The sequence below is a fragment of the Neovison vison genome, chromosome 6 (genome assembly GCF_020171115.1).
Source record: "Neovison vison isolate M4711 chromosome 6, ASM_NN_V1, whole genome shotgun sequence".
NCBI classification, from domain to species: Eukaryota; Metazoa; Chordata; class Mammalia; order Carnivora; family Mustelidae; genus Neogale; species Neogale vison.
In genome coordinates, this window is record NC_058096.1 from 210,085,563 (window position 1) to 210,105,588 (window position 20,026).

At 49.6% G+C, this 20,026-nt stretch overlaps 1 protein-coding gene and 1 long non-coding RNA gene across 6 annotated transcripts; both read right to left on the minus strand.

Moving 5' to 3' along the window:
• Positions 1 to 25: 25 nt before the first annotated feature.
• DDX39A (DExD-box helicase 39A) lies at positions 26 to 8,232 on the minus strand. Of its 5 annotated transcripts, XM_044253818.1 has the most exons (12): positions 7,296 to 7,757; positions 6,615 to 6,718; positions 4,023 to 4,234; positions 3,761 to 3,888; positions 2,831 to 2,923; positions 2,276 to 2,459; positions 1,463 to 1,581; positions 1,004 to 1,135; positions 798 to 907; positions 549 to 693; positions 260 to 407; positions 26 to 174 (listed from the first exon to the last, which is right to left on the minus strand). In XM_044253818.1, exons 3-12 carry the CDS (start codon positions 4,228 to 4,230, stop codon positions 158 to 160), a joined length of 1,284 nt encoding a protein of 427 aa, XP_044109753.1. In that variant the 5' UTR covers positions 4,231 to 4,234; positions 6,615 to 6,718; positions 7,296 to 7,757; the 3' UTR covers positions 26 to 157. The 5 variants fall into 5 exon arrangements, with proteins under 5 accessions (XP_044109753.1, XP_044109754.1, XP_044109751.1 ...); XM_044253819.1 differs by lacking the exons at positions 6,615 to 6,718; positions 7,296 to 7,757 and adding an exon at positions 8,117 to 8,232; XM_044253816.1 differs by lacking the exons at positions 6,615 to 6,718; positions 7,296 to 7,757 and adding an exon at positions 8,117 to 8,191 and having other exon boundaries at positions 4,023 to 4,231.
• A 9,692-nt stretch (positions 8,233 to 17,924) lies between these two features.
• On the minus strand, positions 17,925 to 19,967 carry LOC122909541. The gene is made up of 3 exons (XR_006385160.1): positions 19,883 to 19,967; positions 19,363 to 19,603; positions 17,925 to 18,406 (listed from the first exon to the last, which is right to left on the minus strand). It is a non-coding gene; the product is annotated as an uncharacterized LOC122909541 (long non-coding RNA).
• Between the last annotated feature and the right edge of the window lie 59 nt (positions 19,968 to 20,026).

Here is a 20,026-nt window from a genome sequence, read left to right on the forward strand (position 1 = left end):
CTGACAGACAGGGTGGGAGCCAGGATTCCATAATAAAACTTTACTCTTACACAAATCTACAGCTTTTAAACAGTAAAAAGGCAGGCCCACTGGCACCTAGAAAGAAGCCTGGAAGCAGCACTCGGGAAACAGGGCAGCTCTGGCCATCAGCGCGTGGTTACCGGCTCTGCTCAACTGTAAGACACAGAAGGGAGGCCAGTGAGATGAGGAACCAGGGTTCCTGTCTGGGCCCAGCTCCTTGGCCTGGCCCCACACTTACTATATGTGGAGATGTCGATCTCTTCAGGAAGTTCGGCCACATTCACCTCAAACCTGTCCTGAACGTCATTGAGGATTTTGGCATCATTCTCGTCAGATACAAAAGTGATAGCCAGACCTTTGGTCCCAAAGCGACCTGCACGGGCCACCTGCAGGGTGAGAAAAGTGGGGGGTCAGGCCAGAGACACAGCCTAACCTGGGAGTCTGAGGACAAGCAGGGCCACGTCCCCATGCGCCCCCACCCTGGGAGGGGGGCCTCAAGGAAGGGACACCTCTGTGGAACCACTCACTCGGTGGAGGTAGGTGTCTGAGTCCTCAGGCATGTCGTAGTTGAAGACGATGTTGACTCGCTCAATGTCCATCCCTCGGCCAAACAGATTGGTGGCCACCAGGATCCGCCGCTGGAAGTCTTTGAACTGCTGATAGCGCGACAGACTGGGTACAGGAGGAACAAGAGGAGGCCCTCAGACATGGGGTTCCTGGGTGACACTCCCCTTGAGGCGCCTGCCTAGGGGCCTCTGAGGGCGGCATGCACTCACCGCTCCTCCTGGGCCATGCCCCTGTGGATAGCGATGGCCGGGAAGTTCTGTTCCACAAGGAGCTGGGCCAGGGCCATGCAGCGCTGCACTGACTTCACGAAGATCACCACCTGCAAGGGAGGGAGGCAGGAAGGGCGGTCAGGGTCAGAGGCCCCTGCATCAGCCTCACACAGGCCGAGACCCCAGGAAGGCCCACACCGTGTCACCTGGTTAAATTCCAACACATCCAAGAGATCAAAGAGCTTGCGGTTCTTCTCACTGTCCTTGAGCTTGACATAGTACTGCTGCAGTCCGTGTAGCGTGAGCTTGGTCTCATCATCCACAAACACCTCCATGGGCTGTGCAGGAAGGGGCAGGCGGGGTTTACTTCTGGGCTTCTGGCCTGGCCAGAATCTTCTAGCGAAGGACTCCATGCCGTGAGGCTTCCCGGAGGGCCTGCTGTCCCCCGGTAAACGCCTTTCTCCCAACAGCTGACCTAAGCTCTGGTCTGACTCGGCTCCCAGTCTGACAAAGACACAGGAGGGAAGGCAGGCCCCTGGGCCCCCCAGCATTCTCACGCAGTGAGGGAAGCGTGGGTGTCCTGGAGCAGCAACAGCTCAGAACCAGAAGCCAGCAGGGCCAGAGCTGGCACACGGAGGCCATGGCCGCTGTCCCGCCCCACTCACGTCTTGCATGAACTTCCTGCAGACAGGCCTTATCTCCTTGCTCAGGGTGGCGCTGAACATCATGCACTGCTTCTCGTGGGGCGTCAGCCGGAAGATCTCCTGCACGTCCCGCCGCATGTCTGCATGGGGAGGGCGACAAGCAGGTGGGCTGAGTGCCTGGCAGACCAGGACCCCCACCCGAGACCAGCCCCAGCTCCTCCCAACCTGTGCCAGGGAGCCGTTAGCGCCATGACGAGGGCGGTGTGAGTCGAGGAGTGGAGGGAGGGGTGAGTCCCAGGTGCCTGAGGGGCTGGACTCGGGGTGAGCACAGGCGCGGGAGGAGCTGCCATCCACTTACACGCTGCCAGAGCGGAGCAGCCGTGCCAGCGCGCCTCGAGCCACGCTTCAGGGAGGGGAGCCTGAGGCAGAGACAGCCGCTGGGGTGAGAGCTGCAGCCGCCTCCCGGGACACAAGCCCCATCTCCCACTGGCCCTGGCGGGGCTCACAGGGCAGGCGGGGGCGAGAACTAACTCAGCAGGCGCAAGGGCTGATGTGTACACGGGCCCGGACACGGCTCATTTGGGCCCCGTGGCCCCACTCAGCTTGGGCTCAGAAGCAGCAGGGCATTCTGCCCATGCTAGAACTTTCCCTAAAATCATTTATAGAAGACCTGGGCGCCAGCTACCCACCTGACCCCGTCTCTGGAGCAACCTTTGACCTCTCCTGTCAGGGCCCACCTGGCTCTGAAGTCTGGGGGTTAGCGGGACTGTGAGGGCGGAGAGGGTGTGGCTGGGTGGGCCTCTGGCAGCTCCCAGACCCAAGCAGGACACTCACCCAGCTGCTCCAGCATCTTGTCACACTCATCCAGCACGAAGTGTTTCACGTTCTTCAGGTTCAGGCTCCTGTTCCGCACTAGTGCCAGGATTCGGCCTGGTGTCCCCACTACGACATGGGGACAGTTCTTCTTCAATACTTCTTCATCCTTCTTGATGGAAAGGCCCCCGAAGAACACAGACACCTATGGGGGTGGAGAGAAAGGTGCTTTTGCCTGTCTAAGCACTCCAGGCTGACAGCCACCCAGCCTGTAGCCCTGCCAGCTTCTGTTCCAGCAGCCCCCTCGTCCCCTGGGCCTAGAACCTGAGGACCAGAAAGGCCTGAGAGCCTGGCCCTTGACTCTGGTGGAAAGCAGCCTCACGGCTGGGACCAGCACAGGCCTCTGGGGGCCATGCATAATTCAGCAGGCTTTTAAGGAGCATAAACCACCGCAAACCTCAAAGGCAGCCTCTGCAGCCAAGCTTGGTAAATGGTAAACACTGGCTGGGCCAGAGCCGGGAGAGCAAGTCTGCAGAGGACCATGCAGCACACCCAGCCCAGGCTGAGGAGGCTCACCTTGACACTGGGCATGTACTTGGAGAAGCGTTCATACTCTTTGCTGATCTGGAAGGCGAGCTCCCGCGTGTGGCACATGACCAGGACTGAAACCTGCAGGGCAGGTAGAAGACAGACACTCAAGGCAGGGTCCCAAGTCCTGTCCCAGCCAGAGCCCAAGCCTGTGTTCTCTCATGGGGGCCCAGGCCCACCAGGCCCCTATCCCTCCAGGGTGCCTGCCAGACTCACCCCACACCTCCAGCCGCTGGAAGGGCCAGTCTGATGCTCTATGTTCGCCCCACCCTTCACCTGCCATTCACTCCCTATGTCCCTTCAGTTAACGAGGTCTGTCTCCCACTGCCAGGATCCACAGGGAGACCTAGCTGGTGAGGTAGCCCATGTTAATGGTTTCCTGAGAGTCTGCTCTCTGGCTGGCCCATGACCACCGACGAAGGACGCTGCTCCTGCCTTCATGCCCACGATGCCAAGTGCTACGACCACACCACAACCTCCCACTGAATCTCCCTCTCCTTCAGTTACTGTAAGGAAACAAGGGATCGTGCAATGACACAGCCCAAGGATGTGTGCCCCAGTGTGACAAAAGCACAGCACAGGAATGCACCTCAATTCTCCTCCAGCAAAATTCCTGTGTGAGGAAGTAACTGTCAGCAGCAACCGTAGTAACAAATCCTTATTCAACACAATCTCACCTGAATAAACCTGCACAATCTAGAAACGCACATGACAAATTAACACCTGTATCTCTGGCAAGTAAAACCCTGGGCACTTTTCAGTTTTCCCCCTCAGCTTCCATTTTGGCGGGGCAGGGGGGGGATTTGGTCACAATCTTAAAAGCCCACAAAGAGCACAAAGGATCAAGAAGGCCAAATAAGGGAGCCATAGCTCCCGATGCCTCGGGCACTGGTCCCCACAGGGAGGGCCCCCACCCACCTGTCCGCTGACTGGCTCAATCTGCTGCAGGGTGGCCAACACGAAGACCGCCGTCTTGCCCATCCCAGACTTGGCCTGGCACAGGACGTCCATGCCCAGGATGGCTTGCGGAATACACTCGTGCTGGACTGAGGGAGAAAGCACGTGTGAGCGACCAGAAACTGGATGCTCCCTGTGTGCAGGCTCCTCGCCAGGTGGCTGAGGAGGCCAAAAAGCGAGTGTTCAGAGGAGGATCCTGGCAGGGAGAACCAGGGAGGCGTACCCTCGGATGGATGCTCAAAGCCACAGTCCACTATGGCCCTCAGGAGCTCTGGCTTCAGCAGAAAGTCCCGGAAGCCAGAGCTGTGGATGGAAACATAGGAACCCTTGACGTCTTTCTTGGGGGGAGCAGGAGTGCTCTCCGGAGGAGCCTGGGGCTCTTCATCTTCCTCATAATCCAGAAGCTCATTTTCCACATCCTGTTCCGCCATGCTGCTGAGAAAAGAAGAGGGAAGAAGAGCTGAAGGAGGATGAAAAAACCCACCCACTGAGGGTCATCGAGGGAGGCCGCCGAGCAGCTGCAGTCTGTTGACATGGGCCCAAGAAGGGCAAGGCACTGGAGACGTCTTCCAAGCTGGCACAGAAAGGACCCAGCTGATGAAGCTGACAGCCATCACTCTCTGACCCCTTTCCATCACGCCCCCCCCCCAGCCCCCAGACTCCTGCAGAAAGTCCCACCATCTCCACTTGGGCAGCACCCCCAGCCTCAGCCTGTCGTGGTCACACCCTGCCCTCTTGTAAGCCACCTCATCATCTTGGCCAGGGCCCCTGTTCCCCACGCCCACACATGCACACACGCCTCCGCCTCCCAGGGCCTCCCTCTGCTCTCAGAGTGAAATCCCCACACTTCCCTATGGTTCTTACATCCCTCCTTGTTGGCCCTTGCACAACTCATTCCACACTATCCCTTTTGAACCACCCCCAGCCTTGCCTGGCTGCTCAGACTCACCAAGCCCTTACCCCAAGCTGCTGCGGCACCTTGCCCTCACCAGGAAAACTCTAATGACCCACCTCAGCCCACCTAACCTAAAGGAGCTCCCTCCCCACCATCACCCAAGAAGTCCACCGGGCCTGCATAGGGCAGGCCCCCTGGGACCAGGAGAGGTGGCTGCCAAGATGCTGGAGAGAGCAGAGTCTGCCCTGCCCCAGCTCCGCCCGCTATTTGTGGTCTGCACAGGGGAATAATTAAGTCCTCTCATGAACAGGCCTCCCATTGGGCCCAGGCCAATAAAAATAGAGCTGAGATGGTAAATAGAATTAATACAAAGGTCGCTTACCTCCTGGCTTTATTTTATCCAATACATGCCCAGCACCTACTGGGTGTAAGCTACAAGGGACCCGGGAGTGAGAATATGATCTTCTGTACTCCCAATCCCACCCTAGCCTCCAAGTCTAGAGGGAGGAAGCGCTGAAGCAGTCAGTCACTCTTCTTTCTGAGCTGGATAAGGAGGGTCCTGGGCCCACTTTCCGGCCCTCCCTCTCTCATTCTCTCCATGACTTCATCCAGCCCCAGGGTTTTAACCACCTCTGTGAGGGAGACCTCCCAAACTTATGTCTCTATCCACTGCCAGCTCCCTTCAACAGCCTCTGTTACCCAGCTGCCTTGCCTACATCTCCCCTCGGAACCTGAACTCAGAATACCCAGACCAAAACCCTCTGTCTCTTCCTGCAGACCTGCTTCTTAAAAAAGCAATTCCATTCTCTCACTGGCTCTTTCTGTCCCCCTGTCCAATCAACCAACAGGTCCCAATAGGGCAATTAGGCCACTTCTTACCGCTGCTACCTCACTGGTCCCAAGTTCCCTTCACTTTTCTTTCTTTTTATATATTTATTTAAACTATTTCTATACCCAACGTGGGGCTCAAACTCAGGACCCCAAGATCAAGAGTCACATGCTCTTCTGACTGAGACAGCCAGATGCCCCCTCACCTTTCTTTTTTAAAATTAGAACAGCTTTGGGCGCCTGGGTGGCTCAGTGGGTTGAGCATCTGCCTTTGGCTCAGGTCATGATCTCAGGGTCCTGGGATCAAGTCCCGAGTTGGGCTCTTTGCTTGGCAGGGAACCTGTTTACTCCTCTCTCTCTGCCTGCCTCCCTGCCTACTTGTGATCTCTGTCAAATAAATAAAATCTTTTAAAAAATAAATAAACTTTAAAAATACAATTAGAACATCTTTACTGATATATTCACATGCTCTACCAGAAATATGTGCAACGATCACTACAGCTGGAATGCATTACATATTTCAGTTGGTCTTCAAAAAGACCATACACTTTACCTATCATCCTCCCCCTTCCAACCCCTTTGGCCAATGCTAAACTACTTTTTTTTTTTCCTATGAATTTGTTGTTTCAGACATCCCATAAATGGAATCACAATATGTCACCATTCATCCAGCTTCTTTCATTCTGCATGTTTTGACATTGATCCGCTTTGTGGTACATCAGTACCTTGTTCCTTGTCATGGCTGAACATCCCCCCGTGGGGCTACCAGTTCACCCATTGTCAGCTGATGGGTATTTGGGCACCATCATCTCTTGCCTGGGTTTATGCTAATAGTCTCCTCACTGGTCTCCCTGTTTTCCATTCCCCTCCACCTTCTCTCCCCACAATAGCCAGAGGAAGCCTATTAAAGTGATGTCAGAGAATGTCACTCTTCTGCTCAAAACTCTCCACAGGCTCCCACTGTGTTCAGACTAAAACTCAAGCCCTCACCATGACCTACCAGACCCTACACGAACCGACCCCCTCCATGCTCAGACCTCGTCTCCTCCATCACTCTTACTCACTGGCCTTGCTGCTGTGCCTCAGACCCACCTCTGCACTTTTGCACTTGTTGTTCTTGCTGCCCACAATGGACATCAATCCCCCTACTTCCTTCAGACCTCTTGCTCCAGAAGGGTACTTCTTGCAGGCCACACCTAAAAAGCACCCTTTTTAAGGTCATGCCTGATAGCCCTTTTGCCCAGAGCCTAAAACAGATAAGCACTTAACAACAAGGGCTGAATGAACAGAATTAGAATTGAGGCCTCAAGACAGAGTTTAAGCACTAAAGTATGCATATACCCTTACTAATTCTTGGGGGGGAAAAAAAAAAAAAGTAATCTGAACAGGAAGGGGTTAGTTCCCAGGCAGCAGAGAAAAGAACAGGAGCTAGGAAAGGTCAGTCCCAAAACACCAGGCCCTTGTGAGGAATGGAGAGCAACACTGGCTGGTAGAAGTAGAGGCAAAGGACAAAGCTGAGAAAGCTGTTCCAGTGGAGGGCATTCATACTTTATTTGCTAACCTATAGGGAATCGCTGATTAAATTCTTAAGTGACTCAGTTGTCCCAGAGCAATTTACTCCAGAGTAGATGAATGGGGAATGAGACCAGAAACAGGGAAAACCAGTCACCAAAAGAGGATTAACCAGCGTGGGGGCGCTATGAGGGAAGAAGGTGGAACATTCAGCAGGGCAGGTACTCCCTGGGCAGAGAAGAACTAGAGTCACCTACTCACCGTCAAACCTGGTGACCAAGAAGAGATGGTGCATTTAAAAGATACAGATCAAAATAAATCGTTTTGTTCTTAAGGAGAGAGATTCAGGACAGCCTGAGTTTGAGGCACAAATTTTCCTAGAAAGTGGTCAGACAACATGTACAGTTCAAAACAAATTAGAGTGGACAAGGGCTGTTGGGGTTTGTCCCACCCAGCGGGGACAGCTGCGACTGCTGAGGCCCTTGAAAGCGGACACCGGAAAAGTGACAATTTAGACACACCCACGGGTACCCATTCACTGTCAAAGTGCCCCCAGGGAAGACTTCCACCTCAGTTTGCGTCTGAAACATCTTTTTTGCTCTAAATCTCTGGAACCCCGAATCCCCTAAACACAGAGCAAAAACACAGCAAAGTGGGGGTAGGCAAGTCCCTCGGACTTGGGGAAGCCTGTCCCGTCTACAAGCTCGGGTTTCCGCCACCGCAACCTCAGACCCTGGCGTCGCCCCCTCCCCAGTCCCTCCCCAAACAGCCTAGGCGGTCTTCTCGGACAGAAAGGCTTTCTCTCCAAATCGGGTTCGACCCGTGGGCCGCCATGACAGACAGCCTACTCCCGGAAGCGGGCATGATCCTCGCCCGCCAACAGCCACGGTCCCCCTTTGCGCATGCGCGGTGGCATTCAACGGCCGAACCCGCGCGCCGGGTGCCCCAACCGCCCCGCCCCGCCTTGTCTCGCGCCCGCTCCTCTTCCTCTTCCCCTTAGCCCCCGGCGTCTCTCCTCGCCAGCTCGCCCGCAAGTCCGAAGTCTCTGCACCGCGGCCCCGCGCCCCCGGCCCATCGCTCACCTGGCACCCCGTTCGCCTCCGCGTGCTGCGAGAAGTGCCGTCCGACTCCGGTTACCGGTCTCGCGCCCCAACACGAGCTGTAGGGCTTCCTGCCTCCTACGTCCGACTGCGGCTCTGCTTAGTGGACTGCTGCCTTTTCATTCAAGAGAGGCGGAAGCGATGATTGGGTCCTGCAGGAGGCGTCTGGAGGCTATTGGTGAAGAGAGGAAACAGGGCGTGCCTTTTGCCTCGGGTTCATTGGTCAATCTGAAAGTAGGCGCCCTGGGCTGAGGCCGACGTGAGGCCGTGCGCTGTCACGTGACTGGCGGTTTGCCTTCGGCTGGCGTCTCCATATTTAGTACTGGCAGCTGAAGTCGGGGATGGTTTGCTTTTGGCAAGTGTCTCGCCTTTCTGTTACGTGGCTTCTACGCCTGGCATGGAATTCAGGGCTCTTGAAGTGGGCGTGTGCCCGCGGCCACTTGGTAGTCCAGGGTGGAGGCTCTGAAAGAGTCCTGAACAGGATTGGGAGGTCGGAATGACTGCAGGATGAAGACAGTTTGCACCCACCGTGACAGTTCCCATTTGCTGAGAGTCTTGCCCTGGGTCAGACTGTGCTGGTGGACATACAGGTTCAGGCCACAAAACCCAAACCAAGATGTTTTAGTCATAAAACTTTTTTTTTTCTTTTTCTTCGTATTATTATTATTATTTTTACTTTTTCTTTGTATTATATTTTCTCCACCTTACCCACCACCACCACCACCACCCCCCACTTCCGGTACTTTACTGAGGTAAAAGTTTATAGTAAAAAGAAAAGGTCCACTGAGTTTTGAAGATTGACAGCCAGTGACAATTGCCCAATGAAGATACAGAACATTTCCAACATCCCAGAAAGTTCTGTTGTGCCCCTCTCAGGTGAACCGCCCTCTTCTCCCTGACCCCTAACCAGGCAAAAACACTATTTGTAGTTCTATAATGATGGATTAGTTGTGCTCTTGAATTTCGTAAAAACAGAAGCATGCAATAGTTTGTCTTTTTTATCTGGCTTCTTTTGCTCAAAAAACTGGTTGTTGTTGTTTTTTAGATTTGTCCATGTGCTGCCTGTATCAATAGTTATTCCTTGCTGAATAGTAGTCCACAATGTGGCTATACTACAATATAACCAATATAAGTTCTCCATTCACCCACTAACGGCCATTTGGTTGTTCCTAGTGTTTGGCCGTTATTAATGAAGCTTGTAGAAGTATTTTCATGAACGTAAGTTCACTTCTCCAGGGCAAATGCCAAGGAATGGAATGGTAGGCTGTAGGTCATGTATATGTTCAATTTTAGTAGATCGTGACAGTTTTCCTAAGTTGTTCTTCTTTACACTCCCACTGGGCACCCTGTGAAAGTTCCAGTTACCTGGTATCATCAGTCTTTCTCAGCTGTGTTTTGATTTGGGGATTTGGGATGGTGGGGGGAAATGGAGGGGAGGGAGATAAGCTGGTCAAACATAATAATCCTGCCACAGCAATCCAATCTCCCCAAGCCCCTGACACAGTTAAACCTTGCTCCACAGTTCTCCAGGGAGAGTCTAGCCTTTCACTTTCATTTAGTGTAGGCTCTTTTGGGGTCGATGTTCTAGACAACAGATTCAGAGCTGAAAACCGCCAGAGGTACAACTTCAGTCAAAAAGCCCAATAAAGAGAAACCAGTCAATTGAGAGGAAGGCTTTATATAATAAAGGTAGATATTGTAGGTACCATAACACTTATTGAGCACCTCCTGTGTACCCAGCTTGAGGGTGAGGCATGCAAAATTTAAGGGGCACCGAAAGCTGTCTTCTAAATAAATAATTTTAATGCACTATTTTAAAATCAAAATTAGGGACGCCTGGGTGGCTCAGTGAGTTAAAGCCTCTGCCTTCGGCTCAGGTCATGATCTCAGGGTCCTGGGATTGAGCCCCGAGTGCTCCCTGCTCAGTGGAGAGCCTTCTTCCCTTCCTCTCTCTCTCTCTCTGCCTGCCCCTCTGCCTACTTGTGATCTCTGTCAAATAAATAAAATCTTTAAAATAAAATAAGATAAAATAAAAATTAAATTTTAAAATCTGTGATAGGGGTGCCTGGGTGGCTCAGTGGGTTAAAGCCTCTGCCTTCGGCTCAGGTCATGATCCCAGGGTCCTGGGATCGAGCCCCACATCAGGCTGTCTGCTCAGCATGGAGCCTGCTTCCTCCTCTCTCTCTACCTGCTTCTCTGCCTACTTGTGAACTCTGTCTGTCAAATAAATAAATAAAATCTTAGGGGCGCCTGGGTGGCTCAGTGGGTTAAGCCGCTGCCTTCGGCTCAGGTCATGATCTCAGGGTCCTGGGATCGAGTCCCGCATCAGGCTCTCTGCTCAGCAGGGAGCCTGCTTCCTCCTCTCTCTCTCTCTGCCTGCCTCTCTGCCTACTTGTGATCTCTCTGTCAAATAAATAAATTAAAAATAAATAAATAAATAAATAAACAAAATCTTAAAAAAGAATAATAAATAATAAAATCTGTGATAAACAAAACACCAAAATGTTAAGTAAAAACAGGATCAGTAACAGTGCTGCATGGAGCAAAGCCATATCAGCGCCTGAGGCAAAAGGGAAAGATCAGGTTTACTGATCCTGTCTTTATCTGGACTTTTTGCATTGATTTTGATTTCAAAAATTATTGTACCTAATGCATTTTGTGTCTTGAGTTTTGGGACTCCCTTAAATGTTGTACCTGAAGCAAATGTCTCACTCTCACCCTAATTCTCACACTGGTGTGCTCAGTCTGAGAAATCAACTGACTAAATCCCCCACCTGGAGCCGATTAGTGCACATATTAGCATATCCATTGTCAGGCAGGTGACCTGAGGTCCAGAGAGGGTTAGCCCAGCCTGAAAGTCACACAGCTGGCAGGGATCCAAACCCAAGCCACCTCCCTCCATTAGACTTGGTCACAGCCTACAAAGGTGGAGCTAGAAGTCAAAGGCAGGTAACTTGGAAGCCCAGAGAAAACCTGTCCCTGGGGAGAGAGGAGGTGCCCCACGAAAGCAGATAAGAGGCAAGCTTGGATAATTAAATAATCTAAAGTGAGTCACAGAGGAGACAGCCAAAGCCAGTTAAATCCTGTTGACAGGTGTGAAATTAATAAAGGGAAATCTCACTAAAATAGAGTTGGGAGGCCAGAAGGGGGCGCTCTCACACAATACCACTCCTTGTCAGCCCTTTACAGTCTCCCCTGGAAGAAGCCTGTACTTTTACTGCCCTAACCCTAGGAAGATTTTCTTCTGAGCAAGCAACAGCCCAGCCAGTGAGAGACAGTCACAACTCAGCCAATGAAAAGCCATTACACTTTGAGGAGCACATGGCTGACTTAGTGGGTGGAGCATGGAAACCATCTCAGGAAGTGTGAATTTGAGGCCCACACTGGGCATAGAGATAGATAGATAGTTAGATAGATAGATAGATAGATAGATAGGAGGAAGGAAAGAAGAAGGGAGGGAAGGAAGGGAGGAAGGGAGAGAGAGAGGGAGGGTGGGAGAGAGAGAGGGAGGGAGGGAAGAAGAAAGGAAGGGAGAAAAAGAAAGAAAGGAAGGGAGGGAGGAAAGGAAGGAAGGAAGAGAGAAAGAGGAAGAAGGAAGGAAGAGAGAAAGAAAGGAAGAAGGAAAGGAAGGAAGGAAGGAAGGGGGGGAAGGTAAAGAAAAGAAAGTGGTGCCTGCGTTGTTCAGTTGGTTAAGCCTCCAACTCTTGATTTTTGGCCCAGGACATTATCTCAGGGTCTCAGGCTATGCACTGGGCTTGAAGCCTGCTTAAGATTCTCTACCCCCCCTCTGCCTCTCTCCTGTAAAACAAACAAACAAAAAAACCCTCTACACTTTGAACTCCCAATTTATTCCGATGGAATTTTGTCTATAATAGCTCCTCCCAACTCTTTCCACTATGAAAGTGCATTCTTCCACCTTGTTCTCTGGACTTGCCTATGGGTTTGCCATAGCTTGCTTGTTGCACATTACAATTCTCTGCTATTGCCAAATAAACTGATTTTGCTGGTAAAATAACTGATGGTTCTACTTATTTATTTTTTAAGATTTTAGTTATTTATTTGACAGAAAGAGAGAGAGACAGAGAGAGAGAGAGAGAGTACAAGCTGGGGGAGTAAGAGAGGGAGAAGCAGGCTTCCTGCTGAGCAGGGAGCCCGATGCAGGGCTGGATCCCAGGACCCTGGGATCATGACCTGAGCCAAAGACAGATGCTTAATGACTCAGCCACTCAGGCGCCTCTAATGGTTTTATTTTTAAGGTTAACAAAATTCTGGGGAAACAGGAAAATACCCCAGCACACCTCCACCCATGCAGCCAGGGGGAGCTTCTACTATTCAGAAACAAAACACCAATTTTAAGGCCAGAGAAGATCAAATCCTCCTGAAGTACATGCACCATTCAAGATAAACAAATGTTAACCTTTGTCATATTGGCTTGATTCACTTCAGAATTATTTTAAGATATAAAGTATTTTAAAGCACACCCACTCAAAAGAAAGAAAGAAAAAAGAAAAAGCACTCAAATGGCTAAAAAGAAAAAAAAACCAAAACAGACACAACCAAGGGCTAAAGAAGCTCTGGCATGACCAAGAATTCTCATCCACTTGCTAGCAGGCATGTGCAACGGGAAAAATTACTTTGGAAAATGATTTGGCAGTTTGTCATAACCAGGGTTTCTCAATCTTGGCACTACTGGCACTTGGCCTGGAACATTCTTCCCAGTGGGACCATTCTGTGCATTGTAAGATGTGGAACATCATCCCTGGTCTCCAGCCAGTAGATGCCAGTAGTGGTGACAACTAAAAATGTCTCCAGATATTGCTAATGTTCACCAGGTGGTGGGGGCAAAATCACTCCAGATGAGATGGGTTAAATATGATGACGTCATGACTAAGCAATCCTCCTAGGTATGGATCTAACAGTTAATGAAACACTTACTGCCCCCTGAAAGATACGAACAAGGAAAGTTCTTTCCATAATAACCCCAAACAAAGTAACCTAAATGTCCATCGTCAAGGGACTGGATAGGGGCACCTGGGTGGCTCAGTCGGTTAAGCATCTGCCTTCAGCTCAAGTCATGATCCAAAGGTCCTGGGATGGAGCTCCACATTGGGCTTCCTGCTCAGTGGGGAGTCTGCTTCTTCCTCTTCCTTGGCCCCTCCCCCTTGGCTCCTGTTCTTTCTCCCTCATGCTCTCTGTCTCTCTTTTAAATAAATAAATAAAATCTTTTAAAAAAAAACCCAGGGACGCCTGGGTGGCTCAGTTGGTTAAGCAGCTGCCTTTGGCTCAGGTCATGATCCCAGCGATCCTGGGACCGAGTCCCACATCTGGCTCCTTGCTCGGCAGGGAGCCTGCTTCTCCCTCTGCCATTCTGTCTGCCTATGCTTGCTCTCTCCCCCCCCCTCTCTCTGATAAATAAATAAAATATTTAAAAAAAAAAAAACCCAAACAGGGGCACCTGGGTGGCTCAGTGGGTTAAGCCTCTGCCTTCGGCTCAGGTCATGATCTCAGGGTCCTGGGATTGAGCCCTGCGGGCTCTCTGCTCAGCAGAGAGCCTTCTTCCCTTCCTCTCTCTCTGCCTACTTGTGATCTCTCTATCAAATTAAAAAAACAATCTAAAAACCCCAAACAATAGTGAACGGATAAAGAAACTGTGGTCTGACCCAGTGATTCCTCTTCTGGGTATTTACCCAGAGAAAATGGAAACTAATTTAAAAAAGATATATTCATCCCTAAGTCTCCTGCAGCATTATTTATAATAATAGCCAGGCTATGTAAGCAACCTAAATGTCTATCAATAGATGAATGTATAAAGAAGATGTGATATACATATACAATGGCATATTACTCATCTATTAAGAAAAAGAAAAGTGACATTTGGACAAACATGGATGGTCCTAGAGGATATTATCCTAAATGAAATAAGTCAGACAAAGACAAATACCATATGATTTCACTTATAGCTGGAGCCTAAAAAAAGAGTCAATCAAACAAAATCAGAAACAGACACAGTAATACAGAGAACAACCTGGTGATTGCCAGAGGGGCAGGGGCTGGAAGGATGGGCGAGATAAGGGAGGAGATCAAGAAACACAAACTTCCAATTTTAAAATAAATAAGTCACAGGACGAAAAGTACAGCATAGGGAATATAGACAATTTGTATGGGAACAGATGGTAACTATTCATCAGTGGGGAGCATTTCATAATGTATATAATTGTCAAGTCACTATATTGTACATCTGAAATTAATATTACATACAACATAATATTTATGCCAACTATATTCAATTAAATACATACACACACTCATACGTACATATATACATACATAATCAACTATTAATAAAAGAAGAAACTGTGGTTCATCCATATCCTGGCATATAAAAAGGAATAAATTATTGATATATACAATATCATGGATGAATCTCAAAAACACATCATGTTCTTGGGGCACCTGGATGGCTCAGTCTGAAAAGCATGACTCTTTTTTTTTTTTTTTAAAGATTTTATTTATTTATTTGACAGAGAGAGATCACAGTAGACTGAGAGGCAGGCAGAGAGAGAGAGGGAAGCAGGCTCCCCGCTGAGCAGGGAACCCGATGCGGGACTCAATCCCAGGACCCCGAGATCATGACCCAAGCCGAAGGCAGCGGCCCAACCCACTGAGCCACCCAGGCACCCTGAAAAGCATGACTCTTGATCGGGGTTATGAGTTCGAGCCCCAAGTTGGGTGTAAAGATTACGAAAAATAAATAAATAAATAAAATTAATAAAAATCCTGTTTTTGTGAATATATTGAAAAATCAGACAGATCGTACATTTAAGAAAGGTAAATTTTATGGTACGTGAATTTAATTTCAATAGAAAAAAACAAAACATGTTGCGTGAAAGAATCCAGGCATAAAAAACACAGATATTTTTATAAAAATCATAAAACAGAGGCCCCTGGGTGGCTCAGAGGGTTAAAGCCTCTGCCTTCGGCTCCGGTCATGATCCCAGGGTCCTGGGATCGAGCCCCACATCGGGCTCTCTCCTTGGCGGGGAGCCTGCTTCCTCCTCTCTCTTTCTGCCTGCCTCTCTGCCTACTTGTGATCTCTCTCTGTCGAAAAAATAAAAAATATATATATAAAACAATCCCATGTGGTACGAAATTCAAGTACAGGCAAAATTAATCTATGATGATAGAATTTCCCTAAGGTTGCCTGGCAAAGGACACAAGTCAAATGCATGCAACGGGGAGAAGACTAGACGGTGGCCAGAGGCCACATATATGTATGTGCATACATATATAAAAATTCACAGAGGGGGGACCTGATTGCAGCTCAGGTCATGATCTAAGGGTCGTGGGATGGAGCCCTGGGTCGCTCAGTGCAAAGTCCACTTGCCCTCTCCCTCTACTCCTCCCCCTGCTCTCTCTCTCTCTTTCTGACTTAAATAAATAAAGAAATAAAATCTTTTTTTTTTTTTAAATCACACCAAAGGATCTGTGCACGTCACCAGATGTAAGTTGTGCCTCAATCAAAATAATTAACAATCAAAGATTAAAATTAAAAGACACACCTTATAGTTAAAATAAAAGTCACCTACGTTCACTTTCCCACTTCCCCTTGACTGCCCCACTGCAGAAACAACCACCTAAATAAAAAGAATGACACTGGGGGGGGGAAAAAAAGGATGACACTGAACTGACCCTTTGTTCTGTGCTTTACAAGAATTAATTCATTTAAGCTTCCCAAGCAGCCCTCTGAGGGCAGGTGCCCCTCTATCAGCCCGTCTCACAGATGAAGAAACTGAAGCACAGAACAGAGAAATAACTTGCCCAGAATCGCAGAATTGTACTGTTAGTGTGTGTAGTGGGGCCAGGATTTGAACGGAGATGACCTCACTCACCTCATCGTGGGTGCCAGGCACACCAGGAACATGTTTCTCCCTGCCCACGCCCCTTTTTAAAAATAAACTTGATACATAGTTTTACTTTCTGTTTTTCAGTAATTAATATAAGCAGTGTCAAACTGTATCATTTCTTTCTTTCTTTTTAAAAAGATTTTATTTATTTATTTGATAGAGATCACAAGTCAGCCTAGAGGCAGGCAGAGAGAGGAAGGGAAGCAGGCTCCCCGCTGAGCAGAGAGCCTGATGTGGGGCACAATGCAGCACTATCCTGGGCATGATCCCAGGATGCTGGGATCATGACCTGAGCCAAAGGCAGAGGCTTTAACCCACTGAGCCACCCAGGAGCCCCTGTATCATTTTTTTCTATTTATTTATTTTTTGTCCCCCTCAACCCAAAGTTTTTGAGTTTAGCTTTGTTGATACATTTAGCCTTTCTGGTATCAGATGAATCTACTCCCGTTTCTTTTTCTGACCCCCAGTTGGCTGGTGGGAGACTTGGTTTGCAAAGAGCCTTCTGAGAAAGAATCCTCATTCAGTTCCTCCTCTGCTAAGAATCCATCAGCAGCACCCACAATCCTCAGGGTCAAGTTCGAACTTCAGGGAGGTGCTGGAGGCCCTCCATCCCCATCATCTGTGGTATCTGGAGACTGTCCCTGCTCCAGGTTCATCAGCACTAAACCCTGCAGCCATACCCCATGACACTCTGCTTGTTCAACCACCTGTACATCCCATAGCTATTTATTCCAGCACTTTCGTGTGCTAGACACTGTTCTAGAAGCTGGGGACTCAGCAGTGAACAAGACAGACAATGATCCCTGTTCTTGGAGAGCTGACATCCTGATTGAGACAGACAAGTAAGATAATACAGTAAAATCTATTAAAATTTGCAAGGAAGAAAAAAATGGAGAGATGTGAGGGGTAGAGTTTAGTAGAGATGGGGTGGGGCCTGTTTTAGGTGGAGATGCAGTCAGGGAGTACTTCTCTAAGGAGGCATTTGAGCCAAGATGGAAATGAAGTGAAGAAGAAAGGATGCCAAGAGGAGAAGGAAAACACGGCAGGCAGAGGGGAACAGCAAGTACAAAGGCCCTGGAATAAGGGATGAGGAATAATAGGAATAAGCGTTTTTGAGGGGCGGTGACCATCCAACCAGAGTGGTATGAATGAGGGGCGTGGAATGGAGATGAAGCGAAGAATCAGGACATCCCAGGTTCTCCCTCACCTACTTCTAGGACATTGCCCTGCTTTTCCTTCAGTGAGACACCCTATTCATCTTTACCGCCCCTGTATTTTCCCAATTTGTCCTTAGTGCCAGCCCTTCTGCCTCTCCCACAGTGGGGCAGTTGCCTCCTTAAGGCACGGGCTGTCTTGGGATACTGTTCTTCTGACACCTCACACTGTGTCCGCTCACACATTCTGCAAAGACTGAGTGAGCATAGGCCAAATGTTGAGCAATTTCAGAGAGGAGTGACAGTTAAAATAAAGAAAACAGGGCCATATTTATAATAAATATGACAGGGTACCAAAAGGTCTCTTGGAGGAGGTGGCATTTAAACAGAGACCTAAATGATCAGAAAAGGCTAGTCTTGGGAGATGTGATGGAAGGACATTCCAGACCAGAAAACAGCCAGTGTAAAGGCCCTGTGGTTGGAAGTAAAGTGAGAATATTTGAGGAACAGAAGGAAGACCAGTGTTGCTGGATGGGGATAAGGGGAGTACAGGGGGATGTGGCTGGACAGGTTGGCACAGGCCTGATAATACTACCCTGTAGACAGGGCGCCTGGGTGGCACAGTTGGGTAAGCAACTGCCTTCTGCTTAGGTCATGATCCTGGAGTCCTGGGATCAAGTCTCACATTGGGCTCTCTGCCTGGTGGGGAGTCTGCTTCTCCCTCTGACCTCTCCCCTCTCATGCTCTCTCTCTCTCAAATAAATAAATAAAATCTTAAAAACAACAACAACAAAAGAATACCCTGTAGACCAGGAGGAGGGGTAGGTGTTTTTCTTACGACCTCTAGAGAACCAGGAACAGGTCAGGGTTTCTGAGGCCCCAGAGCAGCCTGGAGAGGGGCCAGAGCAGCTGCAGGGAGGCGCCAGCGCAGTTATCATATTCGGTTGAGATTGCACAAAAAGTCCTTGGTCTCCCTGTTTCAAGCCTAAGTGCGACTCTGTTTCCAGTGCCACCAAAGTCCCCAGCGGGTGTGGATAAATATTCACTGAATAAACGAATGTTGGAAGGTTGGAGCGAGAATTTGGCAGGGTTCCCCAGCTCCATCCAGGGAAGAGGGAGCCTGGGACCTGGCAGGCAGCAGAAAGCCCATCCCCAAACACAGTGGCCTAATCCCTGGGCCAGCTTGGAGCCTAGATTTGCCACATCCTCTCCACCTGTAAAACAGATGGGCAGAAGAATTAGAAGAAGACAGAACAAGGGCTGTAAACACCCCACCTCCATAACTGGGGATTCTCCTGACATCTCACCCCTGTGTCTGCTCACTCATCCCACAAAAACTGAGCGAGCATAAGCCAAATGCTGGGGAATTTCAGAGGAGTGACGGTTTAAATTAATAAAACAAGGCCATATTTTAAATAAATATGACTGTATAGAATGGTATCTCAGAGACGGTGACATTTAAATGGAGACCTAAATTTTCAAAGTCTTGGGGAGATGTATGCCTCAGTTTCCTCATCTGTAAATTGGGAGAGAAAGAAATAGCTCAAAGGGTTCTTTAATTCAATTGATAAATAATCGAGGGGCAGCCAGGAGGCTGGTGTAGCTGAATGGAGTGAGCAAGGGGAAGAGGGGAAAGGCAAGATGAAGGAGGTAAATTGTGCAGGGTCTGTGGTCTTCAGGCAGGACTTTGGCTTTTACTCTAAAGAAAGTGGGAGCCATGCCTATAGGGATCTAGGCAGAGGACAGATGTGACCTGACTCAGGGGTTCACAGACATCCTTAGGTTGTTGTGAGGAAAATAAAGTAGAAAGTAAAGGGCGGAGCTGGGAGTCCTGGGGAAGAAGCTCCTGTGCTGGTCCAGGTGAGGGATGAGACCAGACCAGGTGGGGTCTGTGGAAGGGGTGAGAAGTGGGCAGATTCTGGATGGGTGTCATTCTCCTCCTCCTCCTTTCCTTTTTCTTTCTCTGTTTAGAACTCTCTAAATTTAAAAGAAAAAAGGGGGGAGGGGGTGGGGAGAAAACATCGCGCCCCGGTCTCTAGGTAACCAAGGTTCCCGCAGCCCTCTGTGTTTTGGCCCGTCCCTGCTGGGCGCCCGTGTTTAGGCTCAGTCGCCAGGGAGCGCTCCCCGCCCCGAGCCCCGGGGACCAAGGACCAAGGTTTGGCTCACTCACCGGGTTTCCAAGGGAGTGCAGGTTGGCCAAGAGCCAAGCTGCACGTTCTAGAGACCCCGAAGAAGCTCCGTAGAGGCCTCCATTCTCTTCCGCTTGGGCACAAGTCTGCATCTATGGAACTCCACCTGCATGCAACAGCTCTGCAGACAAGGTCTGCATTGTTCAACGGAGAAAAGTGAGGCTCAGCAGCCAGAGGATCTTACGGCAAGTCAGTGAAGGAGTCGGGATTCAAGCCATTTTCCTAACAACGACAATAACATTAAAAATGACAACAGCTAACATTTATTGAGCGCTTACTGTGTTTTCAACACTTGGCATGCACGATCTCATTTAAGTTTGTCAACACTGAGGGGTGGGTAGATAAAACCCGTTTCACAGATGAGGCGCTCTTAGGACTTTGGAGCTCCCCCAAGCATGGGATGCTGTAATTTGAACCCAGATCTGCCCAGAGCGTGTCTCCAGGTAATAGGGGAATCCTTCCCAGAAGACCCGAGCTTGCAAAGGAGGGGCGGAGACATACATATTGTTCTTGTTTTTAGAGGGGCTCCGAAAGGCCCAAAGGCCTCTGCCACTCCCCGCTTTAACGTGGTTCAGTCTTTTCTTCGGGTTCCCGCGCGCTCAGATAGGGGACCCCTGGGCAGAGTGAGGATGCAGAACCAGGCAA